This window comes from Apis laboriosa, unplaced genomic scaffold, assembly GCF_014066325.1.
Source record: "Apis laboriosa isolate Shangri-la unplaced genomic scaffold, ASM1406632v1 scaffold28_cov147, whole genome shotgun sequence".
Classification (NCBI taxonomy): Eukaryota; Metazoa; Arthropoda; class Insecta; order Hymenoptera; family Apidae; genus Apis; species Apis laboriosa.
Window position 1 is genome coordinate 1,438,179 of NW_025222687.1, and position 27,366 is coordinate 1,465,544.

Below are 27,366 nucleotides of genomic sequence, written 5' to 3' on the forward strand. Positions count from 1 at the left end.
GTAAAAATAACCGGCTCTGCCTTTCGGCAAAATAACTACGATTTGGCTTCCTTCATGGATCTTCATAAATTTGTCGCTCTTTGACAAAGGAGAAAAATCTTCTTTACTTTGAACCATGAATTTCAATACGCTACAAAGACATTCTTAAAATTAAAATATTACATCTACACCATCAAAAATACACTTTATACAAGTTACGCCAAAGAAAAAAAAAAATAAATAAATAAAAATAAAATGATTCCATCCACTTGAACGAATTCAGACTTAGCACAGACTGCAACCAATCGGTGTTCTAGGATACCTTTGGAATCGGTGCCGGCCGGTGATCGTGGGTAAGTAGAGGTGATTAGATGTCAGCACCGCCGCTTCATTGATAATGGGTCCGCTGAATGAGCTCCCCGCTTATCACTCGTTTATGATAGAGAAATAGTAGGGGAGCATTGCCATTGACACAAGACCAAGCCTCAGTTACCCCGCGTTTATTCGCGTAAACTAGAGCGCTCATAGCGCTCGGTGACTTTTTTTTCCCGAGTTACTCCGTCAAACGAGGGAAGTGACGAGAAAGGAAAGACTCTCGAGGATCGCGATCCAGATAGGACTCGCGACCTGGAAGTCCTTCCTGAGTCCATGCGGAAGCACGTGGTCTAAGGTCAAGGTGAGACTAATAGAATTCTCGCGTGTTTTCGCTTCCTCCTCTTGCATACTTTGCGCTCTACTCATCATAAGTGCTAATGTTTCCATTAGGATTGCCCGTTTCTTGCACAGGTTTTTTTTTCGTGTTGTAAATTAATCACACGAACACGTTAATCAAACGTTATCGTTAATCAAATCGTTACGAATAATCATGTGCTTTTATTGCATATCGAATTCATTTCACTTCTTTATCTTTTCCCCTTTTTTTTTAAATATGCAACTTATGCAAATATGCAATATTAGCTGTTTTTTTTTTTTTTTTTTTTTTTTCGAAAACGAACGTTCTTTGAATCAATGGATTATGGTAAGTGAAAAATATAATTTTATTGAAATAGTAGATTTTAAAATATTCAAATAGAAATATACTAATTATCGTTAAATAGTTTCAAATGGTTTTTATCTCTTCCTCAGAAACATTAATTTAACGATTCTTTCATTATGTACGTATTCATTTTATCAATGCAGAAATAGCCTCGAGTAAAATCATTTCGAATTGATCGAGCCAATTATACACTCACGTGTATAATTATTTTGAAAGTATCGATGGCTTTGTATACGTTCGCGTGCCACTGTTACAAGTGATTATTATTATCATCATGGAAGATGTTTTTTTTTTCTCCGACATACACCACTGTTGACAATTATTTACCGGTTTCTCGTACACCTACAGTTTTATCGTGCACATGTGTCGGGCGTAATAACATTTGACTTTCAAAGCAATAACACGTTCCTGCTTTCGCGTAACATCCAACGAAAAGGATTCGTATTACACATCTCTATATCTACATCTCGTTACATATATCATATATATATATATATATATATACACATTTATATAAATTTATCGAATTTTACATTCCATAAGAAAAAAAATTATTCCAATTACTTTTCTCGTTCCTTCTTTTCGTTTCACGATCAATTATCGAAATTTATATGTCATTTCGCAAAATCAAAAGAAATATTGAACAAGTCGAAAAAAACCCGATGTTCTTTCATCTCGAATAAAATTTTTTTGATCTTGAAATTTTGATCTCCGTCCTTAACTTTGCCTATTTCGATTTCTTTTCACCGCGTAACACTCTATTATAAAGTTAGGTCCGCGATTCTTCGCGTGCTTCTCGTAGCACGACGAGGCGGAAGTAACAATCGGCTGGAACTCCGTATTAATGCAGTCTCCGAGCGTCACAACGAAATCTATACCCAGTTAAATTGCAATTGCGTAATCATCTCAGGTGCCCGTGGTATATACTCGACAATTACCAAGGAAATCGTTGGTAAATAAATCCATTACGTCGTTTGACTTTTAGACTTTTAGACATTTAGATGAAACGAAATCTCTTCTTTTCTCCTTTACATTGATCGCAAATAAATCGGATGGGATAGCAGGCGTATATCGGTATCGTGAAATATTTTATTCGTTTTGGAATTTCAAAAACACGTGCGTTGCAAATCCATCACACGTGATGTATTTCTCGCTATTGAAAGTACCGTTTATAAAACGTGATTAATATTTATGTTCGTCACGTTTATCTATGAAATCGCTTGGCCACGAGAAAAGGAGATCTCGTCAATTCAGAGTTTTTTGAATATTATATATATATATATATATATATATATATATATATATATATATATTGTATACATGTTAAATGTTATAAGATGAACGTAAGAAAGTTGACAGATCGAAGCTTTTGATCTATAACTTATTTTTCATCTGTATTATTATCTTAACCCTTCCCCTCATTTTTGTTATCAATTAGATAATTTAATGGAATGGATTTGTCTTATATTAATAACGTTGGACGACTCGCAAAGAGATTGATAATAAACCAATTCTCTCTCTTTCTGTATATATAATATTTTGAAAAGTAATATAAATTATAATCGAATAACATTAAACATATATTAAAATTCTGACTTAGTTTTTTACCAGAAATTATATAATAATACAACGAAAATGTACATCTAGCAAAATGAGAAAGAAGCAATGAAATAGAAGGAAATAGACTATTACTAATAACAAAACAATTAAATAGTTTATAATGAGAGATAACAAATTTATCGCTAGCGAAGGAATCGCATGAAGAAGATATGTGAAGATTTTATAGAGAAATTAATGCAATTATTGTAATCATGACCTTGTTAGCTTCCCATTTTTATACTCATATATATTTATAATAGCATCTGATAATTCTGTGAATTTACAAGTCATTTTTGATTATGTATTTTATGAGATATAATTTTTCCTCTATTCAAAATTTTTAAATATATCAAATTATAAGATTTCCATTGTTTTTTTTTTTTTCATTAGTAGAGAGATAGATAGAAGATATCATCACATCAAAGTATCTTGAGTATATCTAGAATATTTTAAAATCTATAGAAAATCCTAGTGATTTCTAGATAAAGAAGAATTTTTCTTTATTCCAAAATCCTAATGATCCTTAAATAAAAAAGAATAATTTTTTTTTTCATGGAAAGTTTTGGTTTGCTCCTGATTTGATTTTAAAACTTATGAAGAATGGTCCCTGGATAAAAAAGAACTTTTTCTTTCTTCCTAAATCTTAGTGATCCCTAGATGAAAAAGAATAATTTTTTTTTTTCGTAGAAAGATTTGCTTTGGTTCAGGTTTGATTCTGAACTTTACTTTCTGAAGAATCCTAATGATCCCTAAATAAAAAAAGAACTTTTTCTTTCTTCCTAGATCCTAGTGATCCCTAGATGAAAAAGAATTTCTTTTTATTCTATAGAAAAGTTTGATCCTGAAAGGCTTATGAAAATGAATGTTGCAGTGCAGTCGGAGGGATGAGCCAAGGTTGTGGAATTTGCGGGATTTATCCCCGATGGCTACGAGATCGTGCCACCCCGAAAAATTTCATAGCGGTGTATGGCCTCCTCGGCACCGTGCAGGCAATGGCCTTTATTTACATCGTTGTCACCCTCACGACTTTGGAAAAAAGATTCAAAATACCTAGTCGTACAACTGGTAAGAATTCTGCTCCAACTCGTTCGTTCTAATTTTCCTTTATCTCCGTTCCTGGAAATCATATTTAATTTCAAAGCGAGGCTTTCTATCATTTAGATTACTACTATTTCTCTATCATTTGATTACATATCTTATGTAATAATGACAGTATAAAATTGAACTATACATTATTTTTCCCATCATTTTTCTATAATATATTATTACTCACGAAATAAAAAAAAATGGATTATTGGTTTAATAAAAAAATAAATAAATAATACAATCGTAGAATATGAATAGTATTTCGCTCGAGTATTTCGCGGTTCTTATTTTCACCGTGATTGCTCTTATCACTGATACCGAACAGCCGTGTTATACGAATCTAGTCGTATTAAAGTACTTACTTGGACTTGCATTCGCACATGTACGTACATATCCGACCAAAGATCGTTTATCCGTGTGCGCTCGTCTAGTAGGTAAGTAGAGTGTCGCAATCATAGAAGTGAGAAATCTGTCGTTAGCTGGACACGCACTGTAAAGACACATGAATGTATATACGTTGTACAATGTAATGTTCTTCTACAAAGGTGAACCATGTTTTTTTTTTTTTTTTTAATTTAAAGAAGATTTAATGAAATTTAAACTAGTAAAAATTAGGAGTGGATCGTTCAAAATCTCTGCACAACATAAAAAATATAAAAAATTTTCGTCTGCATCGCACGTTTTATCAAGAATAATTTATCGATCGATGGAAAAATCTCTTGATAAAATTTACTTTGTTTAAATATTTAATTTCGCGTGTGAAATAATTTCTCCAATCAATTTTTAATTATTCTCTCGTTCGTATTATCTCGAAATTGTGATAAACTCTCTCGTTTGCGTATACGTTTCCCACCCTGATTACCAAACTGGCGCACCGATTGAAACATTATTTGCATCGTGTATATACAATTGGATGAATATTAATTAGAATAACTGCGTGAGAAATCGATACAATTCTTACGCACACAAATATGCGGCATGTCTTCATCCAAAGACTTCGCGGTTTTGCGAGGTCGGCATTGTGACACCGATTCGATCGATCGTATCCATTGAAATTCAATTGTGGTACAAACAATAAGTTCCTCCTTCGTTGAATTTTATTATTTTTCGCTCGTCAAGCGTTCTTTTTAAATCTCTTATAGAAAAAAATTGATTTCGATATTAGAACAATTTAAACATCTATTTTAAACATATTTAATGATATCGTGAAAATTATATTTCGAAAAATTATAACGTTAATTTTTCGAAAAATTAATTTTGTGTCCCTATAAAAATATAAAATCCCTCATTTTGTTAACAATGTTCGTTTCGATTTTGATAATTTCTTTGATAGAAATAAAAAAATTAAGAATAATGATTTAAATTCCTAATTCATAACAATTATTGAATAAATCTATTGCAATTAAATTTTATTACAGGATTGATCCTCTCCGGAAATGAAATCTCGCAAATCTTGTCTTTGATATTAACCTATTATGGAGGATCTGGTCACCGTCCAAGATGGATCGCGATCGGTGTCGGTCTTAGCGCCCTCTCGTGCCTTGTCCTTGCTCTCCCACACTTTCTTTACGGACCAGGACGAGACGCTTTGGCGCTGACAAAGGAATATCTCGATCAAACTTTGCTGAACGCCACTACAGTTCCTCAAGATTTGGCCATTTGTCCACGAGTCGTTAAACCGGATCATTGCGACGAGGAGACTCTGTTGGACGTCAGCATTCTACCTCGACTTTTGGTCTTTCTCTCCCAGTTTATCCTTGGAATTGGTACCACTTTGTATTACGGCCTTGGTCAGACGTACCTGGATGATAATACAAAGAAAAAGAATACTCCTATGCTTTTAGGTAAATATGTATATCTATTATTATTATTATTATTATTATTTCATTAATGGAAGAATTAAATAATATAATCGTAAGAATAAATTACGAAGAGAATTGGTTCGTTTTCTTTTCTAATTTTCTAATCTTTACCCAGGTTTTACCTTTGCTCTGAGAACAATCGGACCAGCAATAGGATTTTTGCTAGGTTACGGTTGTCTCAGTTTGTACATAGATCCCAGTTTACATCCTGTGATCACGAAGAAGGATCCACGATGGTTAGGTGCGTGGTGGCTCGGTTGGATTATTCTAGGTGTCACTATGGGCATGTTTGCTACACTAATAGCCATGTTTCCGCGAAAGTTACCGACTGAAAAAGATACTGCACTTGAAACTGTGAAAAAGGTAAAAAAAGAAAAAAAAAATAAATAAATAAATAAAAAATAATAATCATTATATGGAAAAAAATTTATATACTTAGAATTCAAATGGAATCGATCATTGTATTTTTTTGCTCATTTTTCAGGATGGTAGTATCCCCTTGAAACTGCATTTGACCGTGCAGGAACAATACATGAAACCGATGGAACCAAGAAAGTCTTTGGAAACAGAATACATTCCAACTATGCGTGAATTTCCAAACGCGATGAAAAGGTTACTGACAAATTGGCTATTGACTTTCAATAATCTGAGCGGAGTATTCTACGTATTAGGTGCATCGGCATACATAACATTTTTGGCAAAATATCTCGAGGTTCAATACAGTACCTCTGCAGCTGGTGGTACTGTAATCGCAGGTATATCATTCCAAAAAAATTATAATTTAAACCATGTATAATTTTTTTTGATATCGAATAATTATAAATTATAAATGTATACTTTAAGGTCCTATATCACTCGTGGGTATGGTACTAGGATTTTTACTCTCCGGATTAATCATTAGCAAATTTAAACCTGGTCCAAGACCATTGTTAGCGTGGAATGTATTCGTCGGCATTTGTTTTGTTGCCGGTCAGATACTCTTTATATTTCTCGGTTGTTCCGATATCGGGTTCGAAGGTCTCAATTTAGAAACTATGCAGTGAGTACGTTACGTTTCTCATTTCAACATTTTCAGACAAGTATACATTCATAAAATTTTCATTTTCATTAATAAAAAATTCTTCACTTACTCAAAATCCAATTAATGAATTTTCATTGCAGAATGAATTTGACATCAAATTGCAATATAGACTGCAATTGCGACGGTGTTAAATATTCTCCTGTTTGTCACGTGGCGTCGAAGATAACTTTTTATTCTGCCTGCCATGCTGGTTGTCGAACGATAATCAACGACAAAGAGTTTGGGAATTGTAGTTGCCTTCCTTTATCCACGTTCAATTTCGAAAATCACTTCGGTTACACGACAGATGGCGACTCGAGGGATCAATCGATCTTCATTAGCGATCCACGTGTGATGATCTTCGACAAAGTGAGAGCTGGCCCTTGTACCAACGATTGCAGTCGCCCTTACCTTCTGTTCATGGTTCTCACCTGTATCATACAAACGTTAGCGTGTTCTGGAAAGATTGGCAACGTTTTGGTTAATTATCGTAGCGTCGAAAAGAAAGACAAGAGCTTCGCTCAGGGTATTACTTTGATGATTATCTCGTTGTTCGCGTTGATACCGGGTCCGATTATTTATGGCGCCATTATTGACTCGACTTGCTTGATCTGGGAAGAATCCTGCGGGACTAGGGGAAATTGCTGGTTCCATCATGGAAGGAACTTCCGATATTTAGTTAATATAACCTCTGCAGGTAAGTATCTGTTGGCATAAAAATTAACGTTTAAAAAATTAAATTATACTCGTTATAGGTTAATTCTGATATTTAAAATACTATTATTTTTTGCATCAATAATTAATTAATTGATTTATTTAAGAAGAATTTTAATCAATTATATTTTTGCACGCGCGCGAATTTCGAACTTAATAGCAGAATTCATTTTAATGATATGATTTAATTGAAATATTATAGATGCACAATAGCGAGATATTATCTCACGATAAAATCTATTTTTAAATAATTGACGTATATATAGATATAATTGTTAAACACTTTATCATCAGGTATTTATCATTAAACAAAAAGACACAACAATTTTATAAATTATCTTAATATCTAAATATTAATGCATAAATAATTATGTAATAACCAACATGTCCTGATAAAATTTATGTATCATGCGTATTTATATTCCTTCATTAGCATTATCATTTCTTAAATTGTAACATATTTGTTTATCAAGCTAATGGAAATTTACCGAGTTTTGTTTCCATTTTTAAAATACTTTTTTTTATATTTTTTATCTCTTGTTTAATCGATCATATTAACACTAAGCTACGTAAATAAGTGGCATTCTCAATCTACTGATACCTTCCATAGATATATATATATAATATATATATATATATACACACATAGATTTCATACTCGCTTTTCTTCCATTATTAAATTGTTACTTGCTTTTCTATATTATAAAAATAAAATAACACAATTTATTATTATAATATAATATTATAAAATAAATTAACATAATGGTAGATTCGATTGTTGATAAATGGATAACGAAAAAAAGAAAAAATTTTTATCTTATCTATACGAGACTTTATAAAATACACGTACATTACTTTTACGGTGTAAATTATAACTTGTACCTACGTAATCGTTCGATTTTGATCCAATTGTAAATCTTTGGATTAGCAATGTTAGATACGCTCGAAACGATAAATGATCATTTTCACTAAATTATATTCCCGAATAGAAGAAAATTAGATTCCCTCGTATTTTTTATATTCGAGACACAATTAATCCACGTTATATTTAATTTCCAACGACATCACCGCCTTATTGTATCACGACACATGTTTTTTTAGGATTCTCGATAATAGGAGTGTTGTTCGATGCAGCGGTTTGTTATCTCGGGAAGAATTTGGATCTTTACGGCGCCCAAGAGTGCGACAGACGTCGCGAATTTATTAAAGAAGACGAGACGCCACAAACTGCCGACGGCGAGAAGAAGAAGGAAATGAACGGAAATCTGTAAACTGAGATATGACAAAACGATCGTTTTTTAACCGATTTAACGATCGTTTATAAAGTTTTAGATAAAATTTTACGTGTTATTCTTTGTTATGTAAATTAAGAGATGAAGAGAAAAATTTCCGTATTTGACGATGATATTTATCGAATTGCGCAGGGATAAATCTTTGATAAATTTAATATTAATAAAAACAGTCGACCATGATTCGAAAGTAGAAAATCGACAAATATTTTTGATAATGTTTCTTTATTTTTTTTTCAATTACATCCCAGACTGGTATAAAAAATATTTGCACGATTGTACAGCGTTATGCCTATATTTGTAAATAAAATACGAATTTTTATTAAATTTTTTTGCTCGTTTTATGCCGTCTCTTTGATCATTGAAATCATTGTCGCGGAAACGTAAAAAAAAAAAAAAAAAAAAAATCGATTTCCAAGGAAAATCACTTCCTTAAATCTATGGCAAACAGAGTATAATACTCGACGAGACAGAAACATTTGATCGAATTGATATGAGAACAAACAGGTACGTATATATATTACATCGTAAAAATATACGTTCCTCCTTTTGTAAGAGTTCTGTTATTCCTCGAAAATCGAGCATCGCGCCAAACTGATATAGAATTATGTGTAATCGAATAAATCTTGAATAAATCTGACTAACTTCTGGTCTTAATAATTATCTTATTACATTTTTATCAATATCAAGCATTGTTAAACATTATTATCGAATAAAATATCCGCGAGGAAAAACTTAACAAACAAGCAGAATGGTGTCAATGAACCTTCTTCGTGGAACGAAAATAAGAAAAATAAATGGTTTGTTTGAAATTTCGTTACACGAATATCGTAAATATCGTAATACTCGCAGAAGAAAAAAAAAAAAAAAAAAAAAAAAGGGTTTAAAAATTGTCTTTCGTAAAAAAAAAAAAAAAAAAACAAAAAAAAAAAAAAAAAGAAAAGTTAAATCGGTTCCAACTGATTCGTCCTCCTGATGAGGAGAGGGGAATCGTGATAAGGGGGATAAGGCTTGTTTTCAGACTTCCATCCCGGATTCTAGGGGTCGAAGATGGAGCGCAGAGGCCTTCCGCCTAGTCAAAGGATTACAAACCCGCGAGTTCGAAAAGTAAAAAGGGAGTTTCTGTTTGAGAGCCTTTTAATTTTTAAGCCTGAGAGAAACGAGAGCCCATCCGTAATGAATTCCACGACGTCTCCGTGACGTCAGGACGTCTCTATCGATCGCATCCTTAGGCACGCTCCTGGAGGATGCGCTTTGGCATTACCGAAGGATTAAGTGCCCTGTCTTACTCTCCTCCGTAAATAAAGAAAAATCACGATCGTCTGCTCGTCCACCAGCTACGGGGATCGACTCGTTATACTGAACCGGGAGAAGGGAGGAGGGGCCCTTGTACAAGAATTTTTTCAATTGTGTCAATTAATATTTCAAATTTTCAAGGATTGTCAACAAAGCGTCTGAAGTGGGAATAGGCGAAGGACTAACGAAGAACGACCCCTCTTGCCTCTCTGCCGTCCCGCGAAACTTTTTTTCAACGGTAAACAGTACATTCGAAGAATAATAAAGATATGATCCGGGAGAGTAAAAGTTTTCTAGAGTTGCTTTCGAAAGTAAACATTTCTTTCTACTTTTTACTAAGTAATATGAATTGTGCTAATTGACTGGTATTTTTAATTTTTGAAGAGTAAATATTAAATGCAAATCTATGTACATGAGATTAATAAAACTTTCGAGAATTATTTTCGAGAAATATACGTAATATACGTTGGTATTACGAGAGTAAAACTTTCACCAATTGTAATTATAATATTTTTCATAGATGAATATACTTTCAAAGAAATTCTTTCAAATTTCCTTCGAATTATGACATTTATAAAGAAACACAAAAATATCGATGAAAGGCGTACTCGAATTTGGATAAAACGTTCCCGTCTCTGATTACGTATCACGGCACAATTGATACGATCTCGATCTAAGATAAAACGGTTAGAAAGATATTGGAGAATTTTGATCGAATGCCAGTACCTTTGAAAGCGCGCGAACGCATTGCCGCGAATGTACGGGTGAGATTCATGTTAGTTTGAAGTTTTGTCGTAGTGTGTACACGGTGCATTGTGCATGACCCTGACCCATCTTTCATATAGACCTCATCAACGTCTTCTAAGTCGAGGTACAGTCTGATCTAGACTAACGTCGACAATGGTTGTGGAACAAGGATAGAGATATGCGATATGGCTGACCGGAAGTGACCGGTTTCAATCATTCTCTTGCTATTTCTAACGATCTGACAATATCCGAATTATTGAATATTTATTTTTCATAAATATAAATTATTCATTAATCGTTGAACGATAAATAAAATCGTTAAATTATTTCTGGATAATTATTGATTAGATAATTTTAAATGTTCATATATTTGATTATTATTATTATTATTATGTATAAAAAAATGTCGAAATGAATATAATATATTGTACAAATATAACTAAATTATTATTGCTGTTTTACAACGATCAAGTATCGTGTAGATATGATCAATTAAAATTTATAGATAAATTACGTGTTTCGAATGTTTGCATACAAGATTATATATAACTTTTGCGTGGAGAACTGTCAGCAGATAAATTGCAATACACGGTATTGTATCCAATATCACGTGAAAGATTTACAATATACGGCGCAACGTAAGCGAGAATAAAGAATTGGGGAATAAATTAATATTTCTAGAATATAGATTACTTACATAATACGTTAAAACTCGCGATATCTCTCGATCGAACGAAACAAACGATACGAAGCCTTATTCGAAAGATAATCTTTCGTTATAAACAACGATACAAAGTTCGTAATAAATATAAATACAAAAATTCACTTGTCCAATGAAAGAAACAAATGTGAATGAATATTTATATTAAATTGATCTATCTATCTATACTGTACGAACAGATTCCCGCATAAATTTGATCGCATATTTGTAAAATGGCGTTACGAATAAAAGGCCATTCGCCCTCGAAGAAAAACGGCGATTAGCATTAACTATGGTAATAATAATGATTCTAATGCAGCTCGTCCGGCCTTGATTCTTCTATTCTACGAATGCTGCGTAATTTAGCGACGCAAGTGGGTTGTAGCGTTGAGCGCGTTCTAACGAAATTTGTCAACCTATTAGTAGACTATCCAAGCCCTTGCCTCTTAATTTACTCGCGCAATACGAATTGTTATTATTGTGACGCGGCCGCGATCCGATCAACTCTTGTGTTTATTCAAAATTGTCAAACATCCACGATTTTTGATTTTTGATAATTTTAAATTGTAATTTTCGAGTTTAATAGCAGATAATATTTGTTCTTGTATATATTGTAAATAATTGAATTTTTGATTTCAGTAATTCTCTGATAATAATTATTAATAATGATAATTATATGGTGTTTGAAGTTTAAATCGATGGCAGACGATTCAATTGAAAATTAAAAATATTTTGAAATATAATTAAAATAAAATTCAAGCTGAATCTTAGGTAAAAAAAAATTAATATTATATATTTAAAATATCGTTCAATTTTTGATTTTGATTCTCCAATAATGAAATTGTAATTTTGAAACCTAAATCGATGACGAAATAACAATGATCCAATTAGAATTTACTAAAAAAGATAATTTTTGATTTTAGTAATCCAAAACCTATCGTTTTATTATTTTATCGGAAATCATTGTACTCCACATCAATTCAAGCGAAATTAGAATATCATGGAATACTTAAATTCTTCGAATAAAAAAACATAAAGAAATCGTATAAAATTTTCTTATAATTCTATATAGTCTATTTCGAGTTTTAGATTAAAAAAAAATCTCACAATTACGTCAATGGTATTATTTGGAAAAATAATAGAAAGAAATAATAGAAAATAAAATAATAATAAAAAAATAATAGAAAAAAAAATAATTCAGAAAGCGTAATCTATCAATTTATTGAATTTTTATCGTAAGAATTATTTACTTACGATTTTACTTTTCCCAAACATTCAAAAACATAGTTTCGATTAAAAGTTGCACGCATATTCCACGGGTAATTATTTTTATGTGCAACTTTTTTATCCCGATACAATTAAACTTTGCGCGTCGTAAAATAATTTTGTTGTAAGTGAAGAACAAAATTAACGAAAAAAAAGAAAGAAAAGAGACGAGAGAAACGTTCGTTTTCAGTGACAAGATGAGACCGTATGTACTAATTTATTGCCGTCTTATCGTAGATTTTAAATTTTTGTCAACAAGCATAATGTCTTGACATGCGTTTGAGACAAGCATACGAACGTCAGACGGTATTTCCTACAAGTCACGCCAAAATTACTCAATGATGACTTGCGTTTCAACGACATTGACGCGAATTCGTTATTTAAATCGTTGTGGCCGAACCGCGAAAATGGCTCGAAACGAATTGTGTTAAATGCAATGTAAAGGAACAGTGACTTTGTTACAAGTTATTATATACGTATACGTTATGCATTCCTCGTCTCTATTGTCGTCTTCTTAAGAAGACGTTACGCATTAAGGCAGAAATATAAGACGCGTTACCGTAAGAACAGGGCACGTGCATCCAGAGTTCTCTAGCTCGGTTGGTAATGTCGCTTTTTTAATTATCGGGCTGACCGTGATAATAATCGGTTTCGTAACGCTTTCCATTTTTCGTGGCTCAAGGTTGCCGAAACTGTTTGAGTTATCAACACTGTTGATCGCCTATTAAACAGAACGAAAAGTTAAGCTTGTATTTTTTAATTATACCTCTGTATCCTCGATATCACGTGAAAATTGTAGAACAGGGAAAATCGAATTACGAGATTATGTTCGAAAATTCTAAAAAAAAAAAAAAAAAAGAAAGAAATCGAAATTATTGAATTTTATTTTATTCGTTATTTTTTTTTTAAAAAAAGATTTTTTCATTAAAAAAAAAAAGAAAAAGTAAACATTCGATATGGCTTTTTTATTCGTCTTCGATACGTAGAGGAATACACGGAAAATCTCGCGGTGTCTTGACAACGTACAACACAGGCCGATCCGTTCTTCGATGGAAAATTAAATTTCAGCAATTAACCACCAGCTATTAGCGGTATAGCTGTTTGGTGTGTGCCATTAGCAATGCGCGGGAATAGACGGAAGAGTTTACCAGCCGCGTTAGTGTGCGCGTGTGTGTACATCACGTCGCCTCTATTAAATCATAATGGGTTCACAATGTGAGCCTCTGCTCCCGGAGGTTGACTAGAAACGAGCATAGACACCATAACGAAACCCGAGACCTATCTTGTTCAGATCTCTCATTTTTCGAATCCTAATTCTCGAAATACCTAATTTTTATCTTATATATACTCGACGATCAAAAGACTTGGATCACTTGGATATTCAAACGAGATTTTTACACCTGATTATCCTTAATATAACGTCACCTTAATATCGGTCATTATCGTCAAGTGTTCAACTTTTCTTCAATAACCAATCATTACAACTGCCACCTCGTCGGCTGCCACTAATATTCAACCTGAGAGATTTGCCTCGATTATTCCATAATGTACCTTAATGTTGTCGCAATCGTCGATAGAGACGAAGTAAGCCAATGTTGTCACTTTTCACCCCGGCTTGGCCCCCGAATTATTACTAATTTCGAAAAAAAAGAAGAAAGAAATTGATATTGATTTAATTATATCCAGCAATGTATCGATGATAAAAAAGTCTCTTTTCACGATAACCAACTTTTCTCCCTATGCGATTTTTCCACCTAGATCGAATCATCTCTCGATTCTATCCAAGATTATCGACACGTCTCCGCAAATATGGATTATCGATACAGTGGGTACATTTCGAGGAGGAATATTGCGCGAGAAGGAATCACAAATAAAGACAAAGAGAGAAAGAGAGAGATGGATAAAGAGACGCGTAGAGCGCTCGAGCGCGGAAGGAGAGAGAGAGAGAGGGGGAAAGAGAGGTTAGACGGAGACGAAAAATGGAGAAGGAAGGAGGAACAACCGTGATGATTGCAAGAGAGATAGAAAATGTGGCCGCTTGATAACAGCAACGCGAACCGAAGTGCCATAGATGCATCCACACAGTTCTCCGCGTCGCGAGAGTTCCTCTTCGCCTCGTCTCGATCGGTTCCTCCTCGGGATCGGAAAGTGGGGATCCGCAGGAGATTCATCTCTCTCGGTTTCGGAGGATCGATTTCAGTCGGATAGGAATATCGTTCGTTTTCGGACAAAATTGGATTCGAGACGATTTTTTTTTTTTTTTTTCCCCACTTTAGGAGATCCTCTCTTAGTCTTGGATCGGATCTGGTGTCGCGATTTTTTTTCTTTTTTTTTTTTTTTTGGTTCGCCTAAGGGAGGATTTTATTCGAAGTATCAGCATCGAAGCGACAACTCGATTTTCTCCCCGAAAGGATATTTGTCTCTTTGTCTTTTTTTTTTTTTTGCGGTTAGATGTGAGTGAATATTTTGTGAATATTTTGTTCCTTTCCCTCGCAATCGATTCGTAAAGTAAATTAATTCGTAGGATTTAAGTAGATACACTCTCGCTCGAAAGAAAAGTTAGAAACGTTTTTGGAAAGATTGTGATCTGTGGCTGAACCGAGTTTTTTTCCAAAGGCTACTCTGACTTTTATTTATTTTTTTTTTTTAAAAGATTTTTACGGCAGTGTATATACTATGATCCAATATCCGAATTAAAAGAATTATCAGACGCGAAATACATATTTTACGCAAATCACCTTTCTCACTTGTTTTTTACTTGATTCACCTAACTTCACGTTTGTTTCCCTAAAACGTCGATTCGATCAAAAATGTCAAAAATGTCATTGCTACCGTTCCCGTGAGTGATCGGACCGAAAGCAATTATCTACCAATAATTCTTGAAAAATATCAGAAATATCTCTGATCCTCCCCCCCCCAGGTAAAGAATCGCAATCGTCCCGGTGTCAACGGTGGGGAAAAATCAGATCGGCTTGAAGCACGCGGATACCGAAACGATGGAGAACACGTGACCCTTAAGAATAATTAAACAATAATTAATAAAAGAGAGGAAGAGGGGGTGTCGAAGCGAGGAAAAGCGATGCCAAGGGCCGCGAGGACAGCGGACGTCGATCGAAAACGTGCGATCAGCGATTGAGGTCAAAGCGATCTCGAAGCTGCGTAGCGGCGTTGTTTGCCGGTGATACGTGAACGCCGCCCATAAAGCGAAAGAAGATGAAGAATAACACGAGCAACCACGAGAAGAACGGGCCGGAGAGCCTCAAGTTGTTGAGGGTACCGTCCACGCCTCCGACAACCCCAACCACTCCTACCACGCCGAGGGGGCTCGAGGACGTGTTCAAAGATCTACCCATCACCGACGAGACCTCCTGCGGTATATGGTGCATAAGGAACCCCACGTTGCAGAGATTCGCCAATAAGAAGGCTTACGTGTTCCTCTACGGTGTGCTCGGTTGTATATTTTCGGCTAGTTACGCGTACTTCAACGGTACCATTACCACCATCGAGAAGAGGTTCAAGATACCTTCGAAGACGACAGGTGGGAATTAGAGATGTGATATATATTTCTTGAAAACTGTATCTTGAAAAGAATTTTTACGTAGAAACGTTATATGTGGTCACGCTGTTGAAAATTAGTTGCGAATATTAAAAAATTTTGAAAAAAAAAAAGAAAAAAGTCGTCCACGTTGAAATCTAAAAATACGATATGTCTATATCATAAATCAATAGAACCGAGTCGATTTAATTATTTTTCTCTCCAGGTCTCATCTCCGTGGGCAACGATATCTCGCAATTGTTCGTATCGGTGGTCCTGTCGTATTACGCAGGAAGGGGTCACAGGCCTCGATGGATCGCATTCGGGATTTATACGGTGAGTATTAATCTCTCTCTGTGATTTCTGCCCTTTCTATTTCTCACCTTTTGATCATTTCTTATTCCTCTTCTCGTTCGCGAAGAACGGAGAGAAAACTTGTGGCAATCAGCTGTCGGCACACGCCCCAAAGAATGAGCTAGGAGACGTCATAACCAACCGGTTGGTCAGTTCTTAATTAAATTAGGAAGCGTTGAAATCGTAGCTCTACGCTCATTCACGCCTCTTCCCATCGTACACTCTCGCCACAGTGTGTTTAGCTAAACACTCCATTCATTGGCCAGTGAAAAGGCGATGTTGGTGTGCGAAGAAACATCTCGCCTTACGTATTTTCAATATTTATGTCGAAATAATTTTCGTTCGAATATTATTGGACGTTATTTCGACTGGCAATCTGTAGATCCTTAAAATTGCGAGATATTTTTTGAGAAGTCATTTTCACATCGATATGATATTATAATTTTCATTGGACTTTGATTCATTTTTAAAAATAAAATATTATGACTTAAATTAATTTTAAGCATTCTGTTTAATTATATTACAAATTGAACCACAATTAATAGATATTAGAAATTAGAAAATATTTTTTCTCGAGCCATATTATAAATAACGAAAATAATCGGCATATTTGATATCATTCGATATAAATGACTGATAACGCTTTGATAGGAGATTGATTCAATGTATTGGTTCAATGCAATTATATATATACTTTGTCAGATTATTTTTTTCCATTGTTCTACATTATTTTTATATCTTATTATAAAAATAAAATTTATATATATATATGTGTGTGTATATACTTATAATAACGATCGATTCAGATTTGAAAAAAACTCTACAAAGATCTTTGAGATCGTCATTAATCTTTTCGTTGACGACTTTTCGACGAATTAATTAGTCAACGTTCTACGCTCGAATATTAAGATGAATTGTTAGAGCAATCGTTAGATAACGTTACGGTAACGGTAAACACGACTTATAAAGATCGTGTCCAAAGATGATGGATAAAAAAAAAAAAACTTGAAGAATAACATTTTTCCAGACTGATTTTGTTTAATCAGACAAATGTAAATATCGGGAAATACGTATTGTTAAAGTAGCACGTTTCATTGTAAATAATAAAATACTTGTATGTACATAAAATTGAAGATCAGTTTTATCGAAGACAAATACCATATTTAGCTACTATCTAGTCGCTAATAATATCTACTAATTAATCATATAAACAAATCAATCTTAGAAACTTAAAAAGCAAATAAGTGATTCTTATGAAACGATGAAAGATGAAAGATATCGTATTTACTTTGTGCTTTAGGTAGTTGTCTTCTGTTGTTTAACAATGTTGCCACACTTCTTATACGGTCCAGGAGAAGACGCTCTTTTACTTACGAAAGAGTACGGGGCAAAATCGGAAAACTCGAGTCACATACCTGATAAATATCGGAAGTTCTTATGTCTCGGAAAGGAAAGCCGAGAGGATGAGTGTGAGGATGCTGATGGAAATTTCGCCCCCCAAGCATTGCTCTTCATTGCGCAATTAGTGTCAGGAGTCGGTGGTTCACTCTATTACACTTTGGGTGTATCGTACATGGACGATAATATACAGAAATCAAAGACACCGGCACTGATCAGTTTTTCCTATTTCTTGAGAATGTTGGGACCCGCTATTGGTTATGGGTTGGCGTCGTTCGCGTTGAAATTTTATATCAGTCCTACTTTGACGCCCACCATTACGACACAGGATCCAAGGTACACCAAATTATATCTACTGCCAATTATCTTTTATAATATAACACATATTAGAAAAACGATTTCGATCGAATATTCCATATAACACTTAATAACATATGAATGTTATGAATGTTTCTATCACTGTTTTCTTTCTTTCACATTTTTCTAAATTGTATTAGTTTTAGATTTCGCTTAATATTAGAGACATGTGAGAAGCCGAAAATGTTGGATCGAGTTGGAAAATATCCTCGTTTCGTTTTCCGAAAATATCTTGTACACAGATGTATATTTGAGATTCCCAAGTATTCGGGACTGACTTTAATTTTTTGGACAAGTATAGTTTCAAAATGTTACTCAACTCCTCAATATTCTGAAGAATCTTGACATTTTCAAAAATTCTGAAGTTTTCAGGAATCCCGAAATTCTCGAACTGTGAGATACTTTCGGAACCCGACTTGAGCCGATCTGACTCGAGCCGACCCGATCCTAGCCGATCTGACCCGATCTGAATCGATTCGACCCGAACATCGGGTTCCCGATATTTTCAGTTTCTCGCACATCTCTGCGTAACAAAATTTCGATGCAACATGGAACGAATTAACCATATAGAGTCGAAAAAGGATGCAAAGGTAAAGATAATTTTAATTTCAAAAATTTTTTCCAAACAAAAATAGATGGTTAGGTGCTTGGTGGCTTGGTTGGATTATTCTGGCGATTTTTCTCTTCATCTTCGCAAGCGTAATCGCGCTTTTTCCTAAAACATTACCAAGAGCCGCAGCTCGTAGAGCTTTAGCATTGGAACGAAACAAAACTGCAACGAGCATCAAAGAAGAGGAATCAGAATTACCAGCTTCTCTCTCGGATATGCTGAGGACATTTAAACGATTATTAACAAACACTACTCTGATGTGCAACAATTTGGCAACCGTTTTCTATTTTATGGGATACATGCCATATTGGATTTTCATGCCGAAATACATCGAAACTCAGTACAAACAATCCGCTTCTGTCTCATCATTGATCACTGGAACAGTTGGTTTAGTCTTCAGTGCATTTGGAATTCTTCTTTCTGGTTTGATTATCTCCAAATACAAACCCAAGGCTAGATATCTGGCCGCGTGGAACGTGATGGTGGGCGCCATATCGGTCGTAGGAATGATCTCTTACGCTTTTTTGGGTTGCTCGGCCAACGACAAGCAGATTATGGTTCAACCGGATGGCACCTTGAAGACTCAACTCCCTTGCAACGAGCATTGCATGTGTGACTACGTTACTTATAATCCTGTTTGCTCCGAGCATGGACAGACTTTCATCTCAGCTTGTCATGCTGGATGTCGTAATATAAAGGTTCGAAAGTTTTAATTATTCTTGATAAGTTTATTATTTTTATGAAATGAGTGAAGTGAAAAAAAATTTTTTTAAAAAATCAGTTTTTACTCTATATATTTATATATTATGTTATTTTCGATTTTGTTATATTTCTCAAAAAAATGATACCATTCGATTGAAAATGAATGTCAATTGACTATCGATTGAAAATGAATATCAGTTGACTATCGATATAATCTTGATCGATACTCGATCAATATTCATTTTCAATCAAATAATAAAAAACTGGTAAAAAATGTAAAAAGACTTTTAAACAATTTTAATAATTTTAACAAAAATATAATTGTCATATTTTCATTTAATTATTTCTAGATATTAACCAACAGTAGTAAATTGTATACGGAATGCAGTTGCATCAAACCGAAGTTCGCACGTTTGCCATTTTTGTTTCCAAACAACACATGGAATCCGCAGACAACTGATGTTCCATTCGAGACACCAGCACCCGATGGATCAACAGGTTTTGGAACCGCGATTCCAGGAGCGTGTCCCGTGGATTGTATGCACAAATTTTATATATTTCTGGCTGTGGTTTGCTTGCTTAAATTTAGCGGCGCCACTGGAAGGGCATCGAATTTTTTGGTTTCTGTCAGATGCGTGGATGAAAAGGATAAAACAGTGGCTATGGGCTTTGGATTAACTATTATGAGTTTATTTGCATTCATACCTTCCCCTATTTTATTCGGATACATTTTAGGTGAGATTGATTGATTCTTATTATTTTTTTTTTTTGTGAAATTTCTTTAAATATCTATACATATTATTTTTACAGATAAGACCTGTATTGTTTGGGGGAAAACATGTTCAGGTACAGGAAATTGTTGGCTCTACAATGGAGAAACGTTGAGATATCTATTAAACTTTACTGCAGCCAGTAAGTTGTATATTTATTTATGAATTTATTTATGAAATTTTCATTTACTTTTTATGTACATTACATATGCAAAATAATAATAAATCATTTAAAAATAATAATAATTTTCCTCCCAGATTAATCTTATTATCGCTATGATATTTTTTTCCAGCATTCGTAACGATTGGCACGTTATTCGATGTGGGTGTGTGGTATTTCGTAAAAGATGTAAAGATTTTCGATGAGGAAATTGAATTGAAAGACATACCCGAAGAGCCAGGAGAGACGCTTTGAAAGTAAATCATACCGATCACATATCAAATCGCTTCGTTTCGAGGAAAGATGAAAAGTTAAAATCGAAAGTCATTGATGAAGAGAAAAAAGAATTAAAATAAATAAATAAACAAAAAGAAGATGGGAACGTCAAAAAAGGAAATGGAAGAGCTGACGAATAAAGACTTTACAAGTACCTTAAGCAATTTCTTGGATATATTTAAAACATACTCATAGTACCTCGGATAGAACTTATCGTTGATTATAGTTCATTTGTGAGGGCATTTGAAAAAGAAAATGAATTAATTTTTTTTTTATTTAGTATCCTCGTTTTATTACACATTGTTATTGAATAACAATTCTCATCGTAGATGCAAGAGTAAGTGTAAAACGACTCATATCAGTATGATACCTTCAATTCATAAACTAATTCATATTTCTCGTGTACAAAATATATATAGAGAATGATAATTTGTATCTATTATCTATCTGACAGATGTTTTAATTTTAAATTTATCATATGATATAATATATATCTCTTTTTTAAATTAACGAATCGTTGTTGAATAATATTAATAAGACTATAGAGAATCTATTCAAATAAAATAATTGTTTTTTACTTGAACAGATTAATTTACATGAACTTAGATAGATGATTACACATTGTTAAGAATTTTTATTAGTAGAAAGTATGAATTATTAAAAGAGAGATTAATACTGACGATAATAAAAATGAGCAATAAATTAGGCTATTTGGATTTCAAATAGAGATCTATTATTTTGAAATTTTAATTTTAGTAATTATATATCTTTCAATAAAACAATTTTATCTACGTCGTAATTTATATTTTAAACAATCCTTTTTATTACCTGCAAAAATAATCCTTTTTTTGAAACTATAGTTTTAAGTTTAATAATACTTATTTAAAATATGAACTTCGTTTAAAGGTGAATAAATAAAAAAATGATTAGATAAAATAATATATTTAAATGATTTTGTAATAAATATAAAATAATTTGACAAATATGTGATGAACATTGCAGTATTCTTATTTTCTATAATAAATTTATTTTTTTTTCTTATGTTGAAGTGTAAATAAATGCTTATTGATTTATTTCATATAAAAGAAAAGTCAATTTAATTTTTATAGACAATGTTAAACTTTACTTTATTTAAATTATTGGCAGTATCATATGAATAATAAACTAATTATGAATTAATCATACAGTCTTTTTTTTATAAATTATTTGCACTTCATACTTTTGAATAGTAAATAATTTTTCGTTTTTTTTTCTTTTCATAAATACATGAAGAATATATGTATCTCGAATATATGTATCTTCAGTAAATAATATAAAAATATACATATAATATAAATTTGTACTATTTAAGAAGCTGTAATTATACATAATATGAAGAAGAAAAAATGTATTTATTATCAAATTAAAAAATTTAAAATATAGAAGAAATGCTAAATTGAAAATCATGTAAAGATATTCTTCGGACGAATAATCATATTTTTATCAACTATTTTCACTTCTTTTAGTTTTCAAGAGAAACATTTTTCGAGATAGATACGATAGATTTTTGAGCATTCTTCTACAATTCTTCAAAATTCTAAGACTATCAATCGTATATAAAATAATTTCTTTAATTGTAATATGCACTTAGCCTTAGACTAATAATATAAATAATCTATAATTCATTAAAAGTTTTCAATTAAATTACAGAATTATCTGTAACATATTTATAGCTCAATGAAATAAAACGATCATTAAAATATATCAATTGTTTTTTGATAATAACAACTGTTGATTCCTACATCATGGAAAAAATTACATATTCCAAACTGAAAACAACTTCCAATATATTACTTTATCTATTACTCTTACCTAACATCTTAATACCTATACTTTAATACTTCACGAATAACATAAATAAAATTCAATTCTGAATAGATGAAAAAAAGTAAACAGAAATATCTGAATAAATAACTTTCTATAGACTTCGGTATAAAATGTCAAAACGAAATAACATGCAACACTATTATCATTATCTATCAAAAATCAGTGTGCAATGTTCCTACACTCCCTTTACTGGACGTTTTTGGGCTAACACTTTCTCTTGACTCTGGTCGATCCTCAGGAATCTTACCATCCCCTAAACTGCTGAACCCAGACGAATATTGATTTATCGAATTTGACTTCTTCGATGCCATGGCCACCAATGGAATTCCTATCTTATGCTCTGGATGATTTCCATTCTCTCCCGCTATCGTCAATTCTTGTTCCTCATCAACCTTCTCGTATCTATCGATCAACGATTTTACACCTTTCGTGGATACAGGATCGACAATAGGTATACCGACTTCGTTGAAGTCTCCCCTCTTCTGTAGAGGCTCGTTTTGCCTCTTCCTTGAAAATTCAAAACTGCTCGTCTTCGAGGAACCGTCTACGTTTCTTCGATTCAACCTTGGATCACCATAATTGTCTGGATTTGGAAATTCTCGTTTAAGTGAGTTTTTGACGGAAGAAGTATCGCTGTTATATACAGACTCGTAGTCTCTTCCCATGATGCGTTTACGTGACCTTGGCTCTATGCTGCTGAGATCACTTTCCACGTCTGAATCGATATCCAAAGGTCTGTAAGCTACTTTTGGACTTGAATCTTTCTTTCCCTCCTCGTCACTGGAACTTAGATCGTCCTCGGAGTCTATATTTCGTATTTTTGATTTTTGAGCTTGAGACGGTTGATTGAGGGAAGTTTTTGAATCTGTTCGACGATCTCCAGGACCTAAGGGACCGTATTTCAGTGGAGTTTCCTCGGTTTCTTGATCTTCTGTTTCTACATTTTCGTATATGGATTTGACGGATTTTTTTAGGTCTTCGCTTGATTTTTCTACGTTAATTGTTGTATCATCTACAAAGATTTCATATTAATGATAAATATTTACAATAAATATTATTTATTATGTTAAGTCAAGATCATCATATTGAATAGTGTTGAGTTTTAGTTAAACCTAACCTAACCAATATATAATATCATACATAAATTAATTTCATTTTAATTTCAAAATCATTAGCCACCAATTATTTGTAATAATCTGATAATAAATCTGATTAAAACTAATCTAATTTAATTTGTTTTAAAGAAAAATATTTATAAATAATAACTTTGTATCAATAATTATTCCCAAATAAAATCTTCTCAACGCTACTTAAAATGATCTTGGCAGTAACAGAAAAAAAAAATTAGAAATCTTGTCATACAAAATTACAACGTACTCGAAGAAGATTGATGCGTTATAACTTCACTCTCGTTATCTCTTCGATCTTGTTGATTGGCCGCATCATTCGTGTTTGGAATCATTTCCCTCATTTCAGTCATCGATGTTGCTTCTCCCTCTTTCTGGACATAAAGTTTCAAATCTTCGGAGAGACACCACACAACCAATTTCAATATAACACACAAAACCAACAAAGAACCTGTCATATAACACAGATAGTTGCCGAGCTTCGTGCCATCGTGGATACGACACGAAATTTTTTGCGTTCCCCAATATAGACAGGTTAGATTTGCTATAACATCGTATAAAACTTTTCCAGGTATAAATGCTATACACGTCATGAGGAATCCTATGCTGATAGCCTTGTCCTGCACAGTCACCGATCTCAAGATGATCAATGTATCTCCCACGAAGGTCGAGGCAACTAATACACAGGATAAGAGAATTCCAAACTGAAGAAGAGAAAAATCTTTTATTATTAAAATAATCTCTTAACAGAGACAATTATAGCTCTCGAATATGATTCTCGAAGATTACAAATTAAAGATCTAAATATCAGGGATAAGGAAGAATATATAAATTGTTTAATATAAAAATTTTGTTATTAATAATTGAAATTATTAATACAATAACGTTAAATACGTACGTAAGTGTATAATTTTAATAATTTCGATAATTCGTTGACAAAAAGGATTAAATAGATAGTTTTGTGAGTATTTTTTAATATTGTAGAGCATGGAAAGGAATAACTAACCTCGAAAGCTACCCAATTGAATTGACAATGATTCGAAGTGCAAGGTCCATCGATCGCATCCGTTTTTCCTGCGCCCATTACAGTTTCTACACAACTACACTCACTGTAAGTTGTTATACCGTTTCTGACTTCGGAAAAAGTGCATCCAGCGTGACAAGGGCTATAAAAGGTGTGTGTGCCCTTATTGTCGCAGACGGGACGAAAATCGGCATCGTTTGAACATCGACAATTTCGATTGCAATAATGCAATAATATAAGACTAAAAAAAGGAAAAAAAGAATAATATATGTGATATATTATACTTTAATATATAAAATATACGTGGTTCATGAAAGTATTCGAACTACTATTTTATATCTTACAATTCATCTAATTCGAAAATTCTGATTTTAATGAAATATATTTGTACATATCAAAAAATCAATCTTTCTAAATTTTTGATACAATTTCATCTAAAACTTTTTTTATAATAAATTGATAGAGCACGAAATTCTGAACATTTTTAAATTTTATTCTATTAGAAAGTTATAGTTAAAGAAAATTCATTGAAGCACTTTGAGCATTGATTTAATCAAAATGACATCTGAGAAAGAAATCTTTGTGCTCTGCGCGAAAAATGTTGGAATATTTTTTTAAACCACACAAATATATATAAATATATATGAAACGTAACACGATAATTATTTCTCGTCATTCATACTCACGATCCCTTTTTAGTGGTGCCAAAGATAGGTTTTTTATCACAAGTCGCAGCAGTGAGTGCAAAGATGATCGCAGCTGCTAAAAGCACAACGATAATACTGTACCCAATGACACTTCTCGCGCTGGGTTTCAATTTTGAAATTACCATTCCCGAGAGTACAACGATCAACGCGACCAGACTGGGCTTCAAAATATCTGGAAAATTAAATCTTGACATACGTCTCTCGAAGGAAAATGCAAACAGATAATTCTATCAATTTTTTTTACTCGTTATCAATCTCGAAGAGATAGGATCCTCGAAACCTAGCAACATCCCAGTGGGTTTCGGCACGTGAAATCTCGACTGTCCAATAAGATTCTCGAAACTCACGAAATTCACTATGGCCATGATGTAGAGGGTACAGGCCAAGATTTGACACATCAGAATCTTATTCGTGATCAGTCTACCCAACGATGGCCAGAAATCTATACTTCCAACGCTTTGGCTCACTATCGTGCGTGGTGCTCGATTATTGGAATTGTTCAACAACGACACAGCCGCTTTCTCCACGATCTGAAAAAAATAAGAGATATTTTCAATGGACGATTGTCGGATTCGTTTCAAATTTATTAAATTTTTAATTACCTCTGATGGTAGCATTCGTGGGAACCACGAGAGAAGGAGGCCGGGAATTATAAGCAGCAAAGTGAAAATTGGCAAACCCAGCCACCATGCGCCTATCTGTTCTCTATAGGATTCTATGGGGTTCAAGGTAACCGCGTCGAATCTGTATATAAATTTCCACAAAGATATTGAACACTTTTCATTCAACATTTTTTCCTTTCTTTCTTATTGCTCTCTATTATTAAATTATTAAATTTAAAAGTTATTAAATTTTTGATATCGCTCACCTAAGGCATATCCACGCCAGCATGCATCCAACAAGGATACCGAAAATTTTTACAGAAATGAGAAAACCTATGAGGCCTGCTACGTGCTTCTTCTTCGTGTTGTCGTCCAAATAGGAAACGCCCAATGCAAAATACGAAATATTCGCTATACCAGATACCACTTGTACCACTATGATCATCGCCAACGTGAAATAACAAAATTCGTTCTCCTTGGCCACGATTCTCGATGTCGTCTCTGAGCAAAGATCTCGACTGTCCTCTGAAAGAAGAAAAATACATATATATATATATATATATATATATATACACATAATTAACGAAAAATCTTAAATTACTTAAAATTAAAAATTAAAAAAAATATTACACTAAATAACTCACCCGCGTATATCGACATATGGGTTACGTTTTCAGTTTCCTCCACCACTTTCGTATGATGGGTCAAATGAGGTATGATCATAACGAAATACGAGATACTTTGCAGGAGGACAATGGCGCCGATCCACGCCGCCCTGTGTATCCTGTCGCCCCAATAGGCGATCACCACCCCGAGTATGAACGGCGTCAAGTCCGAAACTATTAGCACCCATTCTGGATAAAAAAAAAAAAAAAAAAAAATGAAAGAAAGGAGCATATTTACATATCTTCAGTCTTCTCTTTCTTTCTTAGGGGGATGGATAAAAAAAAAGCATGGAAAGCACGTTTCTACCCATCGCGTAAGGGTGGAACTGGAACCTCCTCGCTATAGTCGGCCCTGCCATGTGAAGGTAAGCGTAGGCAGCGGCTTGGATCAGGCCTACCCATGACAACAGTCCGACGAACAACCGCCTCGTTGCGAATCTCGCCAACTTTGGGCACGGCAACTGCGCGCAACCACAGTCTATCGACTCGTCCGGTATTGGATTAGCCGGTCCAGCCAGGCCACCATCCACTTCCGATCGTATCACTTCCTGGATATGTATGGCCATTCCTTTTCGACAA

The 27,366-nt window shown here is 33.5% G+C and overlaps 3 protein-coding genes across 9 annotated transcripts in view; 2 read left to right on the forward strand and 1 right to left on the reverse strand.

Moving 5' to 3' along the window:
- The first annotated feature begins 499 nt into the window (after positions 1-499).
- Positions 500-9,269, forward strand: LOC122714194 (solute carrier organic anion transporter family member 74D). Of its 2 annotated transcripts, none has more exons than XM_043935335.1 (8): positions 500-655; positions 3,486-3,679; positions 5,119-5,544; positions 5,678-5,925; positions 6,047-6,317; positions 6,406-6,601; positions 6,724-7,319; positions 8,438-9,269. In XM_043935335.1, exons 2-8 carry the CDS (start codon positions 3,499-3,501, stop codon positions 8,605-8,607), a joined length of 2,088 nt encoding a protein of 695 aa, XP_043791270.1. In that variant the 5' UTR covers positions 500-655; positions 3,486-3,498; the 3' UTR covers positions 8,608-9,269. The 2 variants fall into 2 exon arrangements, with proteins under 2 accessions (XP_043791270.1, XP_043791271.1); XM_043935336.1 differs by having other exon boundaries at positions 3,491-3,679.
- Positions 9,270-10,658: 1,389 nt separating this feature from the next.
- On the forward strand, positions 10,659-21,587 carry LOC122714205 (solute carrier organic anion transporter family member 74D). Of its 4 annotated transcripts, XM_043935355.1 has the most exons (9): positions 10,673-10,792; positions 12,008-12,139; positions 15,555-16,172; positions 16,396-16,505; positions 17,824-18,257; positions 18,914-19,586; positions 19,941-20,325; positions 20,401-20,502; positions 20,654-21,587. In XM_043935355.1, the coding sequence occupies exons 3-9, from the start codon at positions 15,848-15,850 to the stop codon at positions 20,773-20,775; spliced, it is 2,151 nt and encodes a 716-aa protein (XP_043791290.1). In that variant the 5' UTR covers positions 10,673-10,792; positions 12,008-12,139; positions 15,555-15,847; the 3' UTR covers positions 20,776-21,587. The 4 variants fall into 4 exon arrangements, with proteins under 4 accessions (XP_043791287.1, XP_043791290.1, XP_043791289.1 ...); XM_043935352.1 differs by lacking the exon at positions 12,008-12,139 and having other exon boundaries at positions 10,659-10,792; XM_043935354.1 differs by lacking the exons at positions 10,673-10,792; positions 12,008-12,139 and adding an exon at positions 13,518-15,473.
- A 528-nt stretch (positions 21,588-22,115) lies between these two features.
- Positions 22,116-27,366, reverse strand: part of LOC122714185 (solute carrier organic anion transporter family member 1A5-like) — an 8,861-nt gene continuing 3,610 nt past the window's right edge. For 2 of the 3 annotated variants that reach the window (XM_043935318.1, XM_043935317.1), the window contains exons 2-10: positions 27,095-27,355; positions 26,767-26,976; positions 26,389-26,647; positions 26,123-26,264; positions 25,765-26,050; positions 25,500-25,692; positions 24,796-25,054; positions 24,040-24,493; positions 22,116-23,674 (exon numbers count right to left, since the gene is read on the reverse strand). In XM_043935318.1, the coding sequence (XP_043791253.1) occupies positions 22,815-23,674; positions 24,040-24,493; positions 24,796-25,054; positions 25,500-25,692; positions 25,765-26,050; positions 26,123-26,264; positions 26,389-26,647; positions 26,767-26,976; positions 27,095-27,353 (2,922 nt within the window). In that variant the 5' untranslated portion in view covers positions 27,354-27,355 and the 3' untranslated portion in view covers positions 22,116-22,814. Of the gene's footprint in view, positions 23,675-24,039; positions 24,494-24,795; positions 25,055-25,499; positions 25,693-25,764; positions 26,051-26,122; positions 26,265-26,388; positions 26,648-26,766; positions 26,977-27,094; positions 27,356-27,366 lie in introns of those variants that run through there. The other variant, XM_043935319.1, reaches the window with a different exon arrangement.

What these genes read in the sequence shown, in the direction of transcription:
- LOC122714194 (XM_043935335.1), top strand. Translation starts at nt 3,499, where the DNA reads ATGAGCCAAGGTTGTGGAATTTGCGGGATTTATCCCCGATGGCTACGA. An exon ending in GAATACTCCTATGCTTTTAG is followed by an intron (nt 5,545 to 5,677) that starts GTAAATATGTAT and finishes ATCTTTACCCAG; the next exon opens with GTTTTACCTTTGCTCTGAGA. An exon ending in AGTTAATATAACCTCTGCAG is followed by an intron (nt 7,320 to 8,437) that starts GTAAGTATCTGT and finishes ATGTTTTTTTAG; the next exon opens with GATTCTCGATAATAGGAGTG.
- LOC122714205 (XM_043935352.1), top strand. Translation starts at nt 15,848, where the DNA reads ATGAAGAATAACACGAGCAACCACGAGAAGAACGGGCCGGAGAGCCTC. An exon ending in ATTACGACACAGGATCCAAG is followed by an intron (nt 18,258 to 18,913) that starts GTACACCAAATT and finishes AAACAAAAATAG; the next exon opens with ATGGTTAGGTGCTTGGTGGC. An exon ending in CTGGATGTCGTAATATAAAG is followed by an intron (nt 19,587 to 19,940) that starts GTTCGAAAGTTT and finishes AATTATTTCTAG; the next exon opens with ATATTAACCAACAGTAGTAA.